Source organism: Littorina saxatilis, unplaced genomic scaffold (genome assembly GCF_037325665.1).
Source record: "Littorina saxatilis isolate snail1 unplaced genomic scaffold, US_GU_Lsax_2.0 scaffold_789, whole genome shotgun sequence".
In the NCBI taxonomy this organism is placed as follows: Eukaryota; Metazoa; Mollusca; class Gastropoda; order Littorinimorpha; family Littorinidae; genus Littorina; species Littorina saxatilis.
This window is the reverse complement of record NW_027129203.1, coordinates 11,032-29,892: the sequence shown is the minus strand read 5'-3', so window position 1 is coordinate 29,892 and position 18,861 is coordinate 11,032. Positions and strand designations below refer to the sequence as shown.

General features: G+C 39.3%; 2 protein-coding genes across 2 annotated transcripts in view; both read right to left on the bottom strand.

The window, feature by feature from the left end:
- Positions 1-18,861, bottom strand: part of LOC138957479 (atrial natriuretic peptide receptor 1-like) — a gene marked incomplete at its 5' end in the record, with an annotated part of 52,347 nt that overhangs the window by 23,812 nt on the left and 9,674 nt on the right.
- Positions 6,013-17,461, bottom strand: LOC138957477 (uncharacterized). Its single transcript, XM_070328598.1, has 12 exons — positions 17,350-17,461; positions 15,997-16,885; positions 15,350-15,489; positions 13,564-13,675; positions 13,289-13,375; positions 12,271-12,451; positions 11,003-11,086; positions 10,579-10,647; positions 9,639-9,696; positions 9,157-9,219; positions 7,783-7,970; positions 6,013-7,460 (listed from the first exon to the last, which is right to left on the bottom strand). Exons 4-12 carry the CDS (start codon positions 13,609-13,611, stop codon positions 6,781-6,783), a joined length of 1,458 nt encoding a protein of 485 aa, XP_070184699.1. The 5' UTR covers positions 13,612-13,675; positions 15,350-15,489; positions 15,997-16,885; positions 17,350-17,461; the 3' UTR covers positions 6,013-6,780.

The window sequence follows — 18,861 nt, the reverse complement described above, 5'->3', positions numbered from 1 at the left end:
TTGCGCGGGTCCCCTATCAGTTGCGCGACCTAAGTATAATCAGAGACATAGATAGAATTTAATCAATGTATGTCTCTGGTATAATCTATAAGAAGCGGAATAGTTGCCAATGTGACGGGGCCTGTTGTTTAAAAATATACATCGTCTTTGCCATGAAACCGACTTGGAACACGTTTGAATGATTGTCAAGCACAGCATTCAGTCTCCAGGTTCGTCTCTTGGCTTTGAGTATTTCTGTTGAACTCATGTGAGAGATTGGTTGAATGACACTGAAATAGTCACCGCGCAATAGTGGCCCCCGCAATAGCGGCCCAGCCCCCAAACCCTGAACCTCGAAGTACTGATACTTCATCATCATATTTTCCACTGCTGTCAGCCTGCATGTGTCAACCACACATCTCCAAATTCATTCATGAAAAGCGGGTGGCATTGAACTTGTGAGACCCAATTTTGCTTTCCCCTTTCACTGCATTGCGTTTTTTAACATAATGTAGGACATTGCATATCTCGAGTCACTCATACAGTTCAGTCTTAACCAGTACTTTGCTTCGGATATTAGGCTTGGATTGACAAAGTGCATCTTCCAAGTTCCCAATAAACCATCTGGTTTTGACTGTTGGACGAGCCAGTACATGTGAACTTTTTCAATCTGTGAACAGTCACAACATCCCCATAGTTTTGAGCCATCTAGCAAAATGGCCGGAACAATTTGCGCCGCATCAAATAATTTGAAAAATATTTCCATGTCCACGGTAGCATCCTATATTCCATAAAACTCAAACAATGAGCTTCAAGAACACCTTGTTTGGCTCTGGTGATTGCGTCATTGAAAGAAATGGGCAGTTTGGTTGTGAATGTCAGACTTGCGTGTTTCTGTACAACCATGATTTCTCACTTTTGGCTAAATGACCACCGTTTCGAAAAACAACGACTTTGGTTTTATTCAGGCGGTTTAGCCTCAACCCAAGACGGCTTGAAACGCTATATAAGGTGTTCAGTTGGTTTTGCAAACCCACTATGAACGATGAGCAGTGCAGTGTCATTAGCCGCGAACATTAGTCGGAGGAGAGCGGTAAAATGTAACAGGCGCGGCACGCCACATCAGTTCCAACATGTGTTGCCTTCTACCTGACCTTCCTTACTGAATCACCTTATTTGGTATAGTTGCACGGCCATCAGGATATTTCTGATGTGTGGTGTCATTATTCCAATAGCAAAGCCGAATTGTATACCGGCCCTCCGTGTCGCCGCAATGTCAGACAGCGTGTATCATTGCCAAATCGACATTTACTCGCAGGCTCTGGTTCAGTTTTAAAACGTTCTTACCTTGACATTTCTGTCTATTTCGTTTTGAGTGACCTGCTCGTTTGAAATAGATCGTGATAGTAAAGGAATTATACTACACAAGTCAGTGCAATTCAACCGTTACATATACCGTTTGTGACATTATTAACACACGATGGCACTGATTTGAGTATAGTTTCACCGACTAGAACACGCCGCACGATACGGCAGATCTGCAGGCTTGCTGCTTTCTTGTGAATGTGTAATTTTCAGCGGAATTAATTACAAAGATTGAAACATTAAAACCCGAAGATCTTGTCTGTGACATCAAATAAGTAAATGTTGATTGTCACGTGAGCACGACGTGACATGCAAGTTAAGTACATCTGTATGAAACCACTCTGTTTTCTGAATATGGTACAGGAATTGTAGATGGCCTTTCAACCAAAAACTGTGTTTACAACAAAGGTATCATAGTAAAGAGTTACTTCAACGTATCTGCCTAGTTTTTACATTAAGCGGTCAAGTTTTGACTAAATGTTTTAACATAGACGGGGAATGGAGACGAGGATCTGCGTGGTGTATGTGTGTGCGAGTGTGTGTGTGCGAGTGTGTATGTGTGTGTGTGCCGCTGTGTGTGTGTGTGTGTGTGTGTGTGTGTGCGCGCGTGCGTGTGTGTGTAGAGCGATTCAGACAAAACTACTGGGCCGATCTTCATCAGTGAAACTTGACATGAGAGTTCCTGGATATAATATCCCCACGCGTTTATTTTTTATTGTGCCGTCTTATAAAGGGGCACTTAGGATTCACTCTGTCCGGGCGGGCGGTCAGTCAGTGTTTGTTGTTTGTCTGCAGGCTTTTGGTCAACGGGTGAGACTTGTATGTCTATCCAATTGAACTCAACTTTGGTGAGTTGCATGAAACTGTTAGGAATAGGGTGTGTGCAAAACATTACCTTCTTAAGCGGTAGCCAAACGGAAGATATTAACTTTTAACGCATTTGCACTCTAGTGTTCTTATCGGTAACCCTTATTGTCAGTTAGTTTTAAAGAAAGTCTCGGTAAGCTCTCTCTCTCTCTCTCTCTCTCTCTCTCTTTCTGTTTCTCATTCTCTCTCTTTGTGCGGGTCACCCTCTCTCTTTCTTGTCTGTTTTAATGAACGCCTGTCAGCAGTTTTCTCTGTCTCTAGTCAAACTGACGGAACTACTTAACGCTTAGAATAGACACACCCAGCCAGTGGAAGAAACTCTGTCCTCTTCATATTTTCTTAGAAATAGACGTGTCCCCTGCCTTTTGAGCGAACAGTTTCCGTGGTGCGCTATCTCGGTTTTTAACCCCGGCGGCATTTGACCCGTTATGGCCAACACTTGTTGTTTTAATAACTGTCTTTCATGACGTCATATCCGGCTTTTGGTGATTGTTGAGGCGGCACTGTCACGCCCTCATTCTCTAACCACAATTGATTGAAATTGTGGTCAAGCTATGTTTGACTCAGTCCAGAATTTGGTATTGCATTTCAGCTCAGAAGCTTAAAAATTAATTAATTAGTGTGCTCATTAAAGTTGTCATTAAAAACGATTCCTCGGTTTTTTTCCTGAATTCAAAAATATACATATATAGATATGTTATCTTTTAGTTGGCTTTTTCGTTTCCGTTTGTACAGTACATGTACTCCAAGAAACATGGCAGAAAAGAAAAGAAAACCTGTCTCACCAAAGCAGAAAATTGACATCATAAGGGCGGTTGAAAGTAACCCCAACTCTCTCTCTCTTTTTTTTTTAATGTTTGTACTCGACCATTTTTTGATGTTTTATTAGTTTATTACTTTGATGAGATACTGTTCATTTTACGTATGAAATGATAGCATGTGCATGTGTGTAAGTATGCGAGCGCACGCTCGCATGTGTGTGTGTGTGCATGTGTGTGTGTGTAAGCGAGTGTGAGTTTGTGTGTGTATACGTGCATGTGTGTTTGTGTGTGTATGTGCGCAGTCTTTGCTTTCGTTTACAATTATTCTCTGTATATGTTCCAAGGACAGGTAAGATTAGGCTACGCCTAAAACCTTTATCCTTATGTAATAAAGTTCTGAGTTCCAAAGTTCTCTTTCTTTCCGCGGTTATAAGAACACACACTTCCACAAAAGACCTTATAACCGAGTTTTCGCTCACAGTAACCCTCGCTTACAAGGACACACAAATGCTTGCCCCTGCGATGTTCTTATAACAGAGTTCGACTGTATTTGGTAGTATCGGATGAGTGTAACACCTTTTATGGAAAATATAGCAAACTGTTGTCATACGAATTCTTTTGTGGCAAGTGAGCCAGCTTTTGAGTTTAATTATGCCAGGTGCATGCTGTTATCAAAGGAATGCATATTGGTGCTGAAGTTATCAATATCTTGAGGCTCTTTCTGAGCTGTTGTGAACCATCGTCAGTTACAAACATGTTCAGCTTGCACACACACATTCTCTCTTTCTCTCGCTGGCAATTCCAATGCGTTACAACAGATAATAGAAAAATTGAAAATGTAATCCAGAAATGCTGAATAAAATTACTATAAACTACAAGTAAACAATACACAGGCAGATGTATATTAATTAACCAAACAAACATGAAAATCTATGGTTCTACAGCCTGTGCTGAATTGTATTTTTAAAATGAATTGATTTTGTAAGTGACACATTTGTCAATCTGTGAATATAAACTACACAGACAGTAAAACAGACTCCTCATTTTCCTTTGAACATTGAAGTACGAGGATGCTCTTATTGTATTCAGCCTAAAGAAGACAGTGGAGGTTTACACAGCCTGATTTTGCACATCATTGCAGATCTAAAACAGCTCTGAAATGAAGTAAGAACATCCTCCAACAATTGACTCATTTTGCATTGGAAGGATTGAGGAACCTTTCATATTCACATGGCACATATTGAACCTGCAATACTTACAAACAAGCGTCTAACGTGATTTATTTGTGCACACATACATCAAAGGTAAAGGGCAAGGAATTATAGAAGTAGAAGAAATCCTGAAATGATTTCATTCAGAAGGCCATCTAACCTATTACAACGAACATATATATTTTACATATTGCAGTAACAAACAAAGAGCTAACTCGCATACACTCGCTGTGTCACACATATGTACAATCAAATACTTCAACACAAGTGTAACTGGCATCCACACAAAGAAAGAAACATACATCATCAACAACAGAGTGAATATGTGCAGAAATGTACATTTTGAAAAATAGCAATAATGTAGAAGATGTACATTTTGAGAATAAATTAACCCCAATTTAACCAAAGAGAACAGGAGAGCTAATAGCATGTCATCAAATAAACTAACTCACTGCAAGACAAGGTCGCATATGTTGTGCTCTGGTAAAAAAAAAAAGTATGATGCACAAAAGTACATGTCTAATAATTATGGAAAATAGCACAGCAGATGTTTCCGTTCAGAAAATAAAGACGACATCGGTTTTTAATACTTACACAACAAGAAGGGCAAAGCCCATACGACTCACATGCTTTACACATTTTTCCTACCAAAATACATGTGACCTTGACCCAAGGTTAAGTTCAAGACATAGGAAGTACAATGGTGCTTATTGGCTCTTTCTACCATGAGATATGGTCACTTTTAGTGGTTCACTACCTTATTTTGGTCACATTTCATAAGGGTCAAAGTGACCTTGACCTTGATCATATGTGACCAAATGTGTCTCATGATGAAAGCATAACATGTGCCCCACATAATTTTTAAGTTTGAAACAGTTATCTTCCATAGTTCAGGGTCAAGGTCACTTCAAAATATGTATACAATCCAACTTTGAAGAGTTCCTGTGACCTTGACGCAAGGTAAACCAAACTGGTATCAAAAGATGGGGCTTACTTTGCCCTATATATCATATATAGGTGAGGTATTCAATCTCAAAAACTTCAGAGACAAGAAGGGCAAAGCCCATACGACTCACATGCTTTACACATTTTTCCTACCAAAATACATGTGACCTTGACCCAAGGTCAAGGTCATCCAAGGTCATGCAACACAAAGCTGTTAATTCAAGACATAGGAAGTACAATGGTGCTTATTGGCTCTTTCTACCATGAGATATGGTCACTTTTAGTGGTTCACTACCTTATTTTGGTCACATTTCATAAGGGTCAAAGTGACCTTGACCTTGATCATATGTGACCAAATGTGTCTCATGATGAAAGCATAACATGTGCCCCACATAATTTTTAAGTTTGAAACAGCTATCTTCCATAGTTCAGGGTCAAGGTCACTTCAAAATATGTATACAATCCAACTTTGAAGAGCTCCTGTGACCTTGACCTTGAAGCAAGGTAAACCAAACTGGTATCAAAAGATGGGGCTTACTTTGCCCTATATATCATATATAGGTGAGGTATTGAATCTCAAAAACTTCAGAGAAAATGGGAAAAATGTGAAAAATAGCTGTTTTTTAGGCAACATTTATGGCCCCTGCGACCTTGAAGCAAGGTCAAGATGCTATGTATGTTTTTTGGGGCCTTATCATCATACACCATCTTGCCAAATTTGGTACTGATAGACTGAATAGTGTCCAAGAAATATCCAACGTTAAAGTTTTCCGGACGGACGGACGTCCGGACGTCCGGACGTCCGGACGTCCGGACGGACGGACGGACGGACGACTCGGGTGAGTACATAGACTCACTTTTGCTTCGCATGTGAGTCAAAAATGGGAAATATAGCTGTTTTTTAGGCAACATTTATGGCCCCTGCGACCTTGACCTTGAAGCAAGGTCAAGATGCTATGCATGTTTTTTGGGGCCTTGTCATCATACACCATCTTGCCAAATTTGGTACTGATAGACTGAATAGTGTCCAAGAAATATCCAACGTTGAAGTCCTCCTTGTTTTTAATCCAAATATAACATATTTATATGTTTTTAGAATCAGAAAATGATGAAGAATAAGATGAACGTAAATTTGGATTGGTTTATTAAAAAAATATTTTAATTACAATGTTCAGATTTTTAATGACCAAAGTCATAAATTAATTTTTTAGCCACCAAGCTGAAATGCAATACCAAAGTCCGGCCTTTGTCGAAGATTGCTTTACAAACATTTCAATCAATTTTATTAAAAAATGAGGGTGTGACAATGCCGCCTCAAGTTTTACAAAAAGCCGGATATGACGTCATCAAAGACATTTATCGAAAAAATGAAAAAAACCGTCTGGGAATATCATTCTCATGTAAAATTTCATAAAGATCGGTCCAGTAGTTTGGTCTGAATCGCTCTACACACACACACGCACAGACAGACAGACAGACACACACACACCATGACCCTTGTCTCGATTCCCCGTCTATGTTAAAACATTTAGTCAAAACTTGACTAAATGTAAAAACAGTATCTCAACTTCCTATTCTCAGTTTGTTATGAACATATACCCCTTGTTTCACATCAGAGGCAAAATTCTCACAAATTTATAGACAGACAGTAGTTATGATGCACCACCACCATCATCATCATCATCATCTGACTGATCAGAAATGTCAGAGAAGTCCAGATCCTCGATTGCATCAACAGCTTCCAAGTACAAATCATTATCAAGCAGAGACTGGTATAACTGTACAGATTCCTCAACAGGCGATGTTTCCAGAAATTTGGTGACTGTCTTGTCAATGCTCGATTCGTTTTCTGCCTCGGTGAACTGGGCAAAGAGAGCCCTCAAAGATTGTATTTGCATTTCCAACAGGAATTTACTGTGGTGCAACAGGTGCAAAGACTGCATTACCGTGGGGGCTGAGGTTTCATCTTCACCTGCTGAGCTTTCACCTTCACCTGCTGCGGTTTCGCTATCACCTCCTGACATTTTGGCTTGATCTATCTTGTCTTTCAAATGGCGGTTGAGGCACAGAAGAGCTGATTGAAACAACTGAACATCCTTCAAAACAGACTCTTCCTCTTCCTTGGCCCTTTCATACTCAGAAAACGCCTTTGCTGCCTCAATCTGTTCACTGCTGAGGGGGCAAGGCAATTTGTAAAGTAATGATGAAACACTTTTGACTTCTGCCAAGGCACAGTGAAGTCCACAGTCGTGAAGGTCGGCCAGCACCACTGTAAGCTTCTGAGTGTTTTCGTGCATCTTCCTGCTGAGACGAGAGGCTATCTTCTGTCCATCTGTTAAACAGATAAAATGAAATGCCAACATGAACACTCAAACACACATACATGGTGGATTTACAAGACTTTAGGTCAGCTGGTCTTTTCATTATTTTTTTTATATATACTATAAGCATCAAAACCAGGTAGGTGACAAGCACATTACATTAATAGAAGGGTGGTGGGGAGGGAGGTAATGTAGCAAATTTAGAAATGAAGTTGATAATATTCATAATAAAAAAACCTGTTAAACACCATGAAATTAATAAGAGTGTCTTTGCATTATTCAGCTACATCATTAACTCATTTATCTGATTTATCATAATGCTTTAAGCCTGACCTGCATATTTCCGGAGGTTTAGTAACAGATGCTGACGATCAACTGCCAATTTATTCCCCTTGGCTAGGGTGGCAGCTTTCTTGACAGCCTTTGCCTGGTTGGCAACTTCCAGCACATGACTGTCACATGGCGACCAAGCCTGTTCAAGTCGTAGGTCACGTTGCAGTTTTGCTGCTTTCTTTGTCAAACTGAAATTGGACACAAATCCACTGTACTTGGCAACAACACACACAAAAAAAGAAGAAAAGATGAGATGTCTTTTGTCTAAAATTAAATGTTGCATAGTATAACTTTTCTTGTTCTCATATTTTACAATTACTTTTTTTGTTGTTAATTTTCCCTCTCGCATTGTTAAAACAGCTGTGTGCTGGAGATTACCAACCAAGCAAAGGCTTTAGCAGAAGAAATGCTTTATTGAACAAGAAGAGCAAACGCTCGATCGAGTCACTTTCGCAGTTCTGAATATTATATGAGGCATCAGATGGACAGGAAGAAATTGCTATTCACAACACAATGAGTCACGTTCACATAAAATTTGAGCCCGGTCACTTTTATAGTTTCCGAGAAAAGCCCAACGTTAAGTTGTGTGTTGCCGAACAGAAAAGGCTAGTTATCTCCCTTGTTTTTCTGATAACGTTCGTAAAAGGCTACAGATGTAAATACTTTGATGTAAAGAATAATCCTACAAAGTTTCAATCACATCCGATGAACTTTGTCAAAGATATAAAATGTCTAATTTTTCCTTTGACGCTGACCTGTGACCTTGAAAAAGGTCAAAGGTCAACGAAACCATCGTTAAAGTGTAGAGGTCATTGGAGGTCACGACTAAACAAAATATGAGCCCGATCGCTTTGATAGTTTCCGAGAAAAGATATAAAATGTCTAATTTTTCCTTTGACGCTGACCTGTGACCTTGAAAAAGGTCAAAGGTCAACGAAACCATCGTTAAAGTGTAGAGGTCATTGGAGGTCACGACTAAACAAAATATGAGCCCGATCGCTTTGATAGTTTCCGAGAAAAGTCCAACGTTAAGGTGGTGTCTACGGCCGGCCGGCCGGACAGACTAACACTGACCGATTACATAGAGTCACTTTTTCTCAAGTGACTCAAAAAAACCCAAATACACAGAATACAGAAGCCAAAGAATAAATTTGACAACTTGACTTCCTTCCTTGTATTATTCAATAAGCTCCAAGCTCTAGTTAATAAAATGTATGTGTGTGAGGTTGACTTTTCTTTACATAGGAATTATAAAGCACTTGCAACTGGAGCAATTACAATTGCACCGAAGACTTAAACTATAGAAAAGTGATTGACGACTGAATTTGTTGTCAATTTCTTCCTAATATTTTTAAACCACACCATGCAAAATACCTTTCAATTGAGGCTGTGGATTCATCTGACTGAATGATGACATCTGTAGAGCTCAACCTCTGTCTATTACCAAAAAAAAATAAAAAATGAACTGTTTACTTTCAAAAAAGAAGAATACCAATCATCCAAAAAAACAACCACAACACACTATTGGATATAGGAACAGTAGAAATAAAAAGAACACATTAACACTAAACTAAACTAAGCTTACCATCCCGAAGAAGGCAGCAACTGCTGAAATATTGATTATATATATCTAAACGTACCTAACCTGGCTACTGGTGTGTTTTCTTTTTATTTAAAGTGAATAAAGTGTTGAAAACCCCCCACCAAAAAGGGACCTAAAAGAAACCATAGACATTTTCAATTCATGCATAGGGCTAACTTATTTCAATCAAAAAAAGAAGCAGACAAAGCTGTTTACATAACAACTACATTTTCTGCTGGTGCTATTAAAATATGCGAAACTGAGCAATTCCTACCGTTTTTCCTCAAGTAAAACAAGTGTTGCACAGTACTGCTCTTCCGCGGATAGTGTAACTGTAATAAAAGAAGAAGGGGGAAAACATTACAATTTTGATGCATTGCTAAATGGAAACATGTAATGCAATCCAATCCCCCTTGTATGACATTTAGAAATGAAACAATTCAACCCATGGCTGAAGATGCAGTTGAACAAAAGAAATTCTGGAGAATTTTCTTATTAATGTAAGCTCTAAAAAAATAAGGTGTCTGAAATCAGGGCGAGGGGTTGGGGTGGTGGTATGTTTTGTCCACCACAAAAGAAGGTTCAACTGTATAATCTACTCAGCACTTTTAATTTCACATGTGCTGTGCCACACCCTGAAAACTGAACACAGCTACAAATGGATCCTGAACATGCTTCATTACAGATTTTAGTATAAAGTTAAAAATGAAATTTGCTTATAAGCTGTACAGTTCCTTCAATGACTATTAGATAACAAGAGGGGCATCGGCTGTTGGCCCGGAGGTAGTGTGTTTGAATCCCGTCAAAGTCATCTGGGTTTTTAGGCCTCTGACCAATCTCCTACTCGTAGAGGAAGTCCTATGATACGAAATTCAGATGTGGATGGAACAGTGAAAGCATACCGGGACAAGGAATAAGAGTCGGGACAAGCAAAACCTAACACCAAAAAAAAGGGTGTAAATGTAGCACGATGCTGGTACAGTGGCAAACACTTTAAGACCTCAAACAAATATAAGAAAACCAGATCTTAACAGAAGAGGGTCTTAAATATACGGGCTAAATGTACAGAGGTTATGAATAAAAAGTCTGAAAAACCAAGGGTGTATAAGGGAATAAGTCTTAAATTGGTGAGTCTTAATAGGGGGTTACATTGTACGAACAAACATCAAAGGAATTCCAGGCAGGTCAATATCATCACCAAATTCACAACTCACTTCTGGTTGATTCTCGAGACTGCACATTTGACTTCCAACGTTGCAACCATTCTTCAACATGTCCATCCTCTATACACAACAAAAACAATAGAAATGATGAACACCGAAAACACACAATATTTATTACTGTTCCAATTTTTAAGTGTACTACTCACTCGGTTTCAAATCTGGTCAGAGCTTAATTTAATCTTAGTTCACTGACTACATTATGAAAATAATGGAAGTGACTTTTATGGTTCTGATGCTTCCTACTTAGTGGGATAGTGTAGGCATTACTGTCTCCTGAATCTGACTTGTCTTTGAAAGTCAACCTACTGAATATGTTGATAATGCTACATTTTTCACAGTGATCCAACATTTGTAATTGTGTAATTGTGTAAATGTGCAGAATCAGCATTATCATTTTATGCAATCAAAGATTTACCAGTGAGCTCAGTCTTCGTGATGAGATCCAAACAGCTGTCTTGAAGTGCCTTTGCCCTTTTCAGACGCACCAGGAGTTTCTGACCTGCAAAACAAACAATTGATTATAAAGACAAACAGCACATGCATTCAATCCTTTTCTGGAAACTATCCCCAGCCCCCACATTTGTCATCGATGATAAAGCAAAAACATAGGGCGGGGGGGGGGGGGGGGGAATCAGCCAGTTGTCTACTGGTTTTTGATTTTGTGTTTTTGGTTCGGGGTGGGGTGGTGTTAGGGTCTTTTTCATATTTACATTGTGGCATGTGGCTTTTTAATGGTGGGCCATGGGTACATCATGTGAGATGTGTCCCCGGAATGTTGTTGATAACTAACTTTTCTTGTGAAACCAACAAGATCAAGTCTTGTCATCAATTTTTCAAGCGTTAAAAAATAATTTGATATCGGAAATGTAGCACAAGTATCTTGTGCTGGCAATAATTAGCTCTACGGACTTCAACTTTAACACAGCTTGGTATCCTTCAGACGGATATAGCTGCAGAAAGCTGTAGCTCATAGTTATGACAGAAAGCTAGCTCATAAAGAGAACAATCATGACAAAATTAAGAAAACTGGCCTCACAATATATTCAAAATGGTATTGTAGACACAATGTATACACTTCAAGAAAATTAGAGGCTACATTCAAATAAGCTCCAATTGACACCCAACCCAAGGAGATGAACAGAATAGACACCTAAAATGATTGCCTTTTGCTAACAATTTCCAAACAGATAAGTCACACAAAAATCACACGAAAGAAGAATTTTGTTTGTTTGTTTGCGCACGTTAAATGTCAAAGCCGCGCCGTTAGTGGTGGACTGGGCGGTGCTGCTTTGACATTTAACATGCGCCACACACAAGACAGAAGTGGCAGCACAACGCCTAAGAAGAATGGAATCAATTTGAAAAGATAAATATCAGATAGCAACAAGGCAACTTTCAAAACAAGTGCAGTCAAATAAAACTGGTTGAGTAACATTCATACAATCATACCCGATTACTTCAAACAAAAATAATTATAGCCATTTAATTATTTTTCATTACTTTTCTACAATAGCATTTAGGATTTTATTTCACAAGTAATGTTTGTTCACAGACAGGCAGCCTTCTGGCTATAAATTCAAACATAACAGACTGTCCCCATGAGTCACAAACAAAACAAAAAAGGTGAGAAGGTTCTATTTAATAATTTAAAAAGAGAAATGATTTGTCAAAATGTCCACATACCTGTGGTGTAGAAATTTCTACGTGTGTAATTGAGCAGAGCATCTGTCAACAGGTCCTGGCGATTGGGAAGGCTCATTTCCTTGGTCATTCCACTGAACTTTCTCAAATATGACCAAAGTCTCTCCATCCCCTCTCCGTCCACCAGGCCTGTACCCTCAACAAACCGCTGGCCAAATGTCAGCTGCAGGACAATGAAAACGTGCATTTAATCCAAGATAAAAAATATGTGTTATTCCCTTCTTCAAATATCAAAGCACCTGTAAAAATCATAAACGAAAGCACACATATATACTGATAACAATGACGAGCACCATTTGCATTGTTGTGAGGGTGCAAGTGTAATCACAACCAATTGGGTACTAGGCAACTGTGTAAATGGAATCAGGGTTTCCAGAACAAATAACTCTGACCAAAAACCCCAAGTTACTCTTGAAGGAACGGCATATGATGTTAATGAGTGGCCGAGTGGTAACGCACTTGCGCTCGGAATCGAGAGGTTGCGTGTTCGACCCTGGGTCAGGCCGCTATTTTCTCCCCCCTTTCCTAACCTAGGTGGTGGGTTCAAGTGCTAGTCTTTCGGATGAGACGAAAAACCGAGGTCCCTTCGTGTACACTACATTGGGGGTGCACGTTAAAGATCCCACGATTGACAAAAGGGTCTTTCCTGGCAAAATTGTATAGGCATTGATAAAAATGTCCATCAAATACCCGTGTGACTTGGAATAATAGGCTGTGAAAAGTAGGATATGCGCCGAAATGGCTGCGATCTGCTGGTCGATGTGAATGCGTGATGTATTGTGTAAAAAAACATTCCATCTCACACGGCATAAAAAATCCCTGCGCCTTGAATATGTGCGCGATATAAATTGCATAAAAAAATAATATAAAAAAAATCAAAAAAAATCCCTGCGCTTAGAACTGTACCCACGGAATACGCGCGATATAAGCCTCATATTGATTGATTGAGACAAACAGAATAATCCTCCAGACTACAAACAAAACCCCTTTTAAGTAATACCTGACAGTTTGAGGAATGTGCAAAGCTGTGAAAGACGGGGACCACAAGCTTGAAACAGTCCTTGATGTTCTGTGTACCTGCATTCTTCTGCAATCATAAAGCAAAATTCATGTAGACAGATGAACGCCTTTGGAAGAAGTCCAAAGCATTCTTATGACATCCTACAGACAAACAAGATCCAACAAAGACAGTACTCAGTGTATTCTGTAAGCATGGTGTGTGTGATAGCAGAGGAAAACATGAACATAAAAAGACAGAACAAGGAAATGTATTACCTGTAAGTGGGCAAAAAAGGAACAGGCAACATCGTACATGATGGTCATTTTGGCACTTCCAAGCTTCCATGTTTCCACAATTTTCTTCAAAATGTACACAGGGTATCCAAACCTGAGAGATTAAAAAACAAGAACAAGTCAGTAATACTATGTTCACAAAAAGCCAAGCAAAGTACAATTCTAATAAAGTAAGCTCAACCATAAGGAAATCATCTGCCATAAACTAGAGCCATGAATGGTCTGTGGGGCTGGCACAACCATTTGAAAGCCTCAAGTGTAACCACTTACAATTTATGTAAATTTTCTGCGTACAAACAAGTCTTTAATAGGCGACTTGCACGATCCCGCGCAAGACAGAAATCACGCGAAATATCGGAGTAATTATGCAAAACCTCGCGAGATCTGCCGAACATTGCGGTCATGTACGGATAGCTCTGTGAGAGATAGCGTTTCAGTACAGACACTTCGCTTTGAAAATGGTGAATTTGCACTGTGCAGCAGTTGGCTGCACCAAGGATAGCCACAAGAATAATCATTAAGTTCGTTCAAAGTACCCAACCGTGGCCCGTACACATAGAAAAGGCGATCAATTATTAAAAAATGTTTTTAACGCAAGCCAGAGAAAAGTAGCTTGTGAACCCAGTGTTGTTGCCAGGCCTCGGTCTTCGGTCTCTGACGCATTCCTTTCTGATTTGACGCATTGGACCTAGCCTTGTCCGGTCGATGGACCGATAGTTTTTACGTTTTGGTGATCAACTGACCGATACATATTCGTACAAGGCGGACAAGGTCTGCAATGAATGGAATGGGAGTTGCAAAGTCGGAAAACAGACCCGATCGAAATGCTCATGTTCGCTACGAGTGAAAATGCACTCGGTGTCGAGTCCGTGTTTGTCGTCATTGACACTCGAGGCTGCGTCTACGGAAATACCCGATCCAGCCAGTGTACCTATTTACCGAAAACGGCGCAAACAGCTGAAAGTCCATCAATGTAATACTACGGCATGGTAATTTGGACCTATTGTTTTTTTAAAGCCAGGATATTTTACATTTTAGGGAGGTCCAAATGACCTATTAATTGTCTTCTTAGGCTGGCAACAACACTGGAAGCGATGGCTGAATTCTCTTCGACATCAAAATTACTTGCCACCCTGGTACTCTGATGTCTGTTTAATAACTTTACCAGATTCTGTTTCTTGTATCCTGAAGTTTGTATTTTTTTCTTTGAGGTAAATGTGCAACTTTGGTGCTTGCAATCGCACGAAAATTCTGTGGTTCGTTGGCCATTGTTCAGATCAGTGACTGTTACTGTTAGCCCATCATAAGGAACGATAACTCTTGAGAGCAAAAGGTTGGCCCACAGGCCAGTGAACTTTCCTTCTCTTTCGCACAGAAGAGCTATCCAAGCGGGGTAATGTGCAAGTCGCCTATTGTAGCATTGTCTAGAATTTATTCGCACGCCTTCCTTTCTTAGTTTCAGCTATTCTGTGCATGAATAAACATGTGGTATACATAATTATACAACAATATTTCTGGCAGACTTGTGACTTTCAGTTTCACAAAGCTCCTCGCCCCGCTGGCGAGTTTTTAATTTATATTTTTTTAGATTTGGCAGATAGACATACATGCAAAACAATGTATGCACAGCACAGGTGTGTGTGTGTGTGTTGACCGCGCTGCTAAATCTCAGTCAAACCCTCAATAAACTTATCTTGCAAATGAGAACCACACAAAGATATAATTTCCATGAAAACAGCTCACAGGAAAGTAGAAAATGACAAACTACCTCTCTCCAACATGTAGAAGGTTCACAAAGTGGTCAGGAAATCCGTGTTGACAAACGCTGCCAAAAACACCATTCACATCCAGCTTTTTTGATTTGTTCTTTGCCTTCAGAACATCCCCAGCTTGAAAGTTGGAGCAATCCTGCGAAAAACAATTCATAAAAAGTTTTAAGAATTTCTCAGTGAAATTTGAATTCAAGAAGAACCTGGATAAATATACATACATATATATAGCAAGTGATGTCCACTTTCCACGGTTGATAACTCCAACTCAGTCTGTGAATTGTGTAAAACAACAGTCTTTTCTAAAATTACTTGACTGATACTGTTTCAGCATTCTTTCGAGCAGGTAAAGAGTGAGACCAAACAATAATGAAAATGAGACGGTAAATGTTTTCTGATTCTTCTACACACTCTACAAACATACCAAAAAAACGCCCTGTTACAAATTGTACAATCTGCTTACAGTTACAGTTACGACATACATGTATTTATATAGAGACAATATCCAATCAAATTCAAGGGCAAGCTTAGAAACTTACAGAGAGAATAAAACAACTCTAGAAATAATATGATTGACGTACTGTAAACAAAAGTATCATGGCAAAAAATACTCAAATATACTATTGTTAGAAAACGCATAACTCACCTGTGAAGAAATCTTTGTAGCTGAGTGGTTTTCCACAAAACTGTGAACATCTTCATCCTCACTAAAAATACGACACCCGTGCCTTGCATAGTTGAGGCCAACCCCTTTCCCCCTGCTGTTTTTGTGGACTAGACCAAAGTTGGCATCCAAACTGATGACAGACCGAGCAGGTTCCTGCACACAGCATTGCAAGAATCAGCTACTTTGGTAGGGTAATAATATAACCAAGTATTACCTGTAATTGTTATGTCATGTCATTGAAGTTAGGGGTGGAATAAGATAAGACAGTGGATTGTGTGGTGGGAAGTGAGTTAATGATCAGACAACTTATTGCACATGTGAAGAAAAGCATGTGGATGCGTCATTAATTTTTTGTCCCTGAATTGATATAATACAACTTCACCAGTGTCCATGCTAGACTTGGGGAACAAAGGTCAGCTAAGTACCAAAACTGATGGGCAGAATAACTCGTAGTCTTACATGACCAAACAATCAACCACAAGGGGTCAGATGAAAGAAGTTTCAGTAGTAAACTGTACCTGAATGCAGATAGGGCATCGTCTCGCCATAGTTTGAGGCGCTATGGCTCTTTCCAAAAGGGATTGATGGTGAAGCCTGTACTCTGCCAGTGCATCCTTCGACAAACTTCGGTACAGATCAGGTCGCTGCTTCTGGCCTAGCAAAAAATCCTGCTGACCTTCAAGAGCAGCGCAGAATTTCTGCAACGAAATCTGTCCCTCAATCTGCACAGCCCTACACAACTCCATGAGCTGCATAGTGAAGGCTGTCTCTGGTCTTTTTGAAGAAGATGGCCAAAGCCCGTACCGTGCAAGAGTTGCACACTCTGGTTCACAGCCACAGAATGTTGCTGTCACAACTGTGTGACGACCTGTGTAAAACAAGAATCAATGTGATAGACCATTATTTTGATCAGAACAATATCCGTAAGTCAAACAAGCAAATCAAAAGATTCCATTGTTTAAAATGCAAATAGAAACTTGGAATTTCCTTTGTGTTGCTGAGATATTACAACCTAATCTCACTTCCTATAATCCTAAATCTAACCATGATCTGATACTGCTGCCATGATTTCCAAAACATTGCAACAGAAAAAAGGGGAACTTTAATTTTATCTTTGGAACTATGTACACTAGAAACTACATCTACATGACTAAAATGGTAAATCTTAATGGTTGTCACTACTGAGGTAAGTAATTTACACTAACAATTTGAGACAGATTTAAAATTTCTAAACTACTCAAGTACCTGGCAACAGATTTCAGATCATGTTATGTGAGTAGGCAGGATGTCAAAAGAAACTGTGTTAGTGTAAATATTATTAAAAAAAATTACCTAGCGTATCAAACACCACAAGAGGGCGGCTGTAGGAAGATGAGACACACTTGTGGCTGTCAACTCTTTTTAAGATGGTATTCCTGTTCTTTGGCACATACATGCCTGGGTCCTGCAAAAGACATTAACATTAAGACAAGTATTCTTTCCTCCATTTCTGAGATGAACATGCAAAAAATTGAGTGAATCTCACAATGTCTCTCTGTCACTATACATCCTGCTGTAATTGTACACCATCTTGCAAACTCAGTCACTGTTCAGAAACGTAAAACTAATGCCAGGATTATCTAAACAAGACCTTCCTCTGTAATGCAGTTCAGTTTGTACTTTCGGAAGTCTGCCTTCTCTGTTTCCACATGACTAACCCCCATATTTTACTCATGAACACTAAGAATGAAAATAAACATGTTTATAGGAGAGTAAACATAGATTTAACTTTTAATTCTAATTGATTTCTTCTGAGCAAACTTACTTCAAACCAGACATGTGACTGATGCCAGAAGACTACTGAATGAATCCTATCATCACAGGAATGGCAGTAGAATCCACGAGGTCCACAGTCCTTACACCTCACAAGTTCTGCAGCATCTGTTCCACATACACTGCACTTTCTTGTAGCTGGGCAGAACTCTTCCAAACGCACAGACATGATATGATTTCGAAGCTCACACCATGCCTGTGCTTCAGCTTGTCTTCTTCTTGCATGTACAGTTACATCTGATTCAGCACCTGCACACAATATAATTGTAATGCAAATACAGCTAAACACAGACATTGAGACTAATAATGAGATATGGACCACAACATCTGATCGCTTTTTTCTGTGCAAATTCGTTTTGTTTTCCTGAATTCTTTATAATCAAACCTCAAATATTATGTACTGTACACCAATGCTTCATTTTCAAACAGTCTTGTCTTTCTGAAGTTTGAGGCATTATTTACCTTAATTACCAATACTTTTCAAGAGCATAACTCAACTGGTATATCATTTATTATAAAACTTGAGTATATATACCTTGTGATTTTACAACCATAGCCATAATAACTATGAATGTACCTTGGTCTTCTGTGGAAGCAGAAGGACCGTCATCTTGGTCGTGGACAGGTAATGGTTTCCCTGCATCTGCCGAGTCCGGTGCTGGAATTTCATTTCTTGGGCACACTGGTTCTTCGACTTTTGTGGACTCATCGAGTTTGATCCTCTTTTTACGTGAGCGCTTTGTTCTTGCATCGAAGGTTGACACTTCAATGTAGGGTTCAAAATAAAGACTCTTCTTCCGTGGCATCCTAAAAAAAGAAGAAATTTAAGGAATTAAAATAACACGACCAATCAGATCCATACATGATGTATGTATACACTTTGGTCGATTTTAGAGGTTGCGGTTGCTGATTTTGAAACTGTTGCATTGCAGACACATGAATTACTAATTAGCAATCTGGATCCAAGTTGCAGCTTAACTTCCACAATCAGCTTATACTGGCATTCAATAGATTAGACGTTTCCTGGAAAGA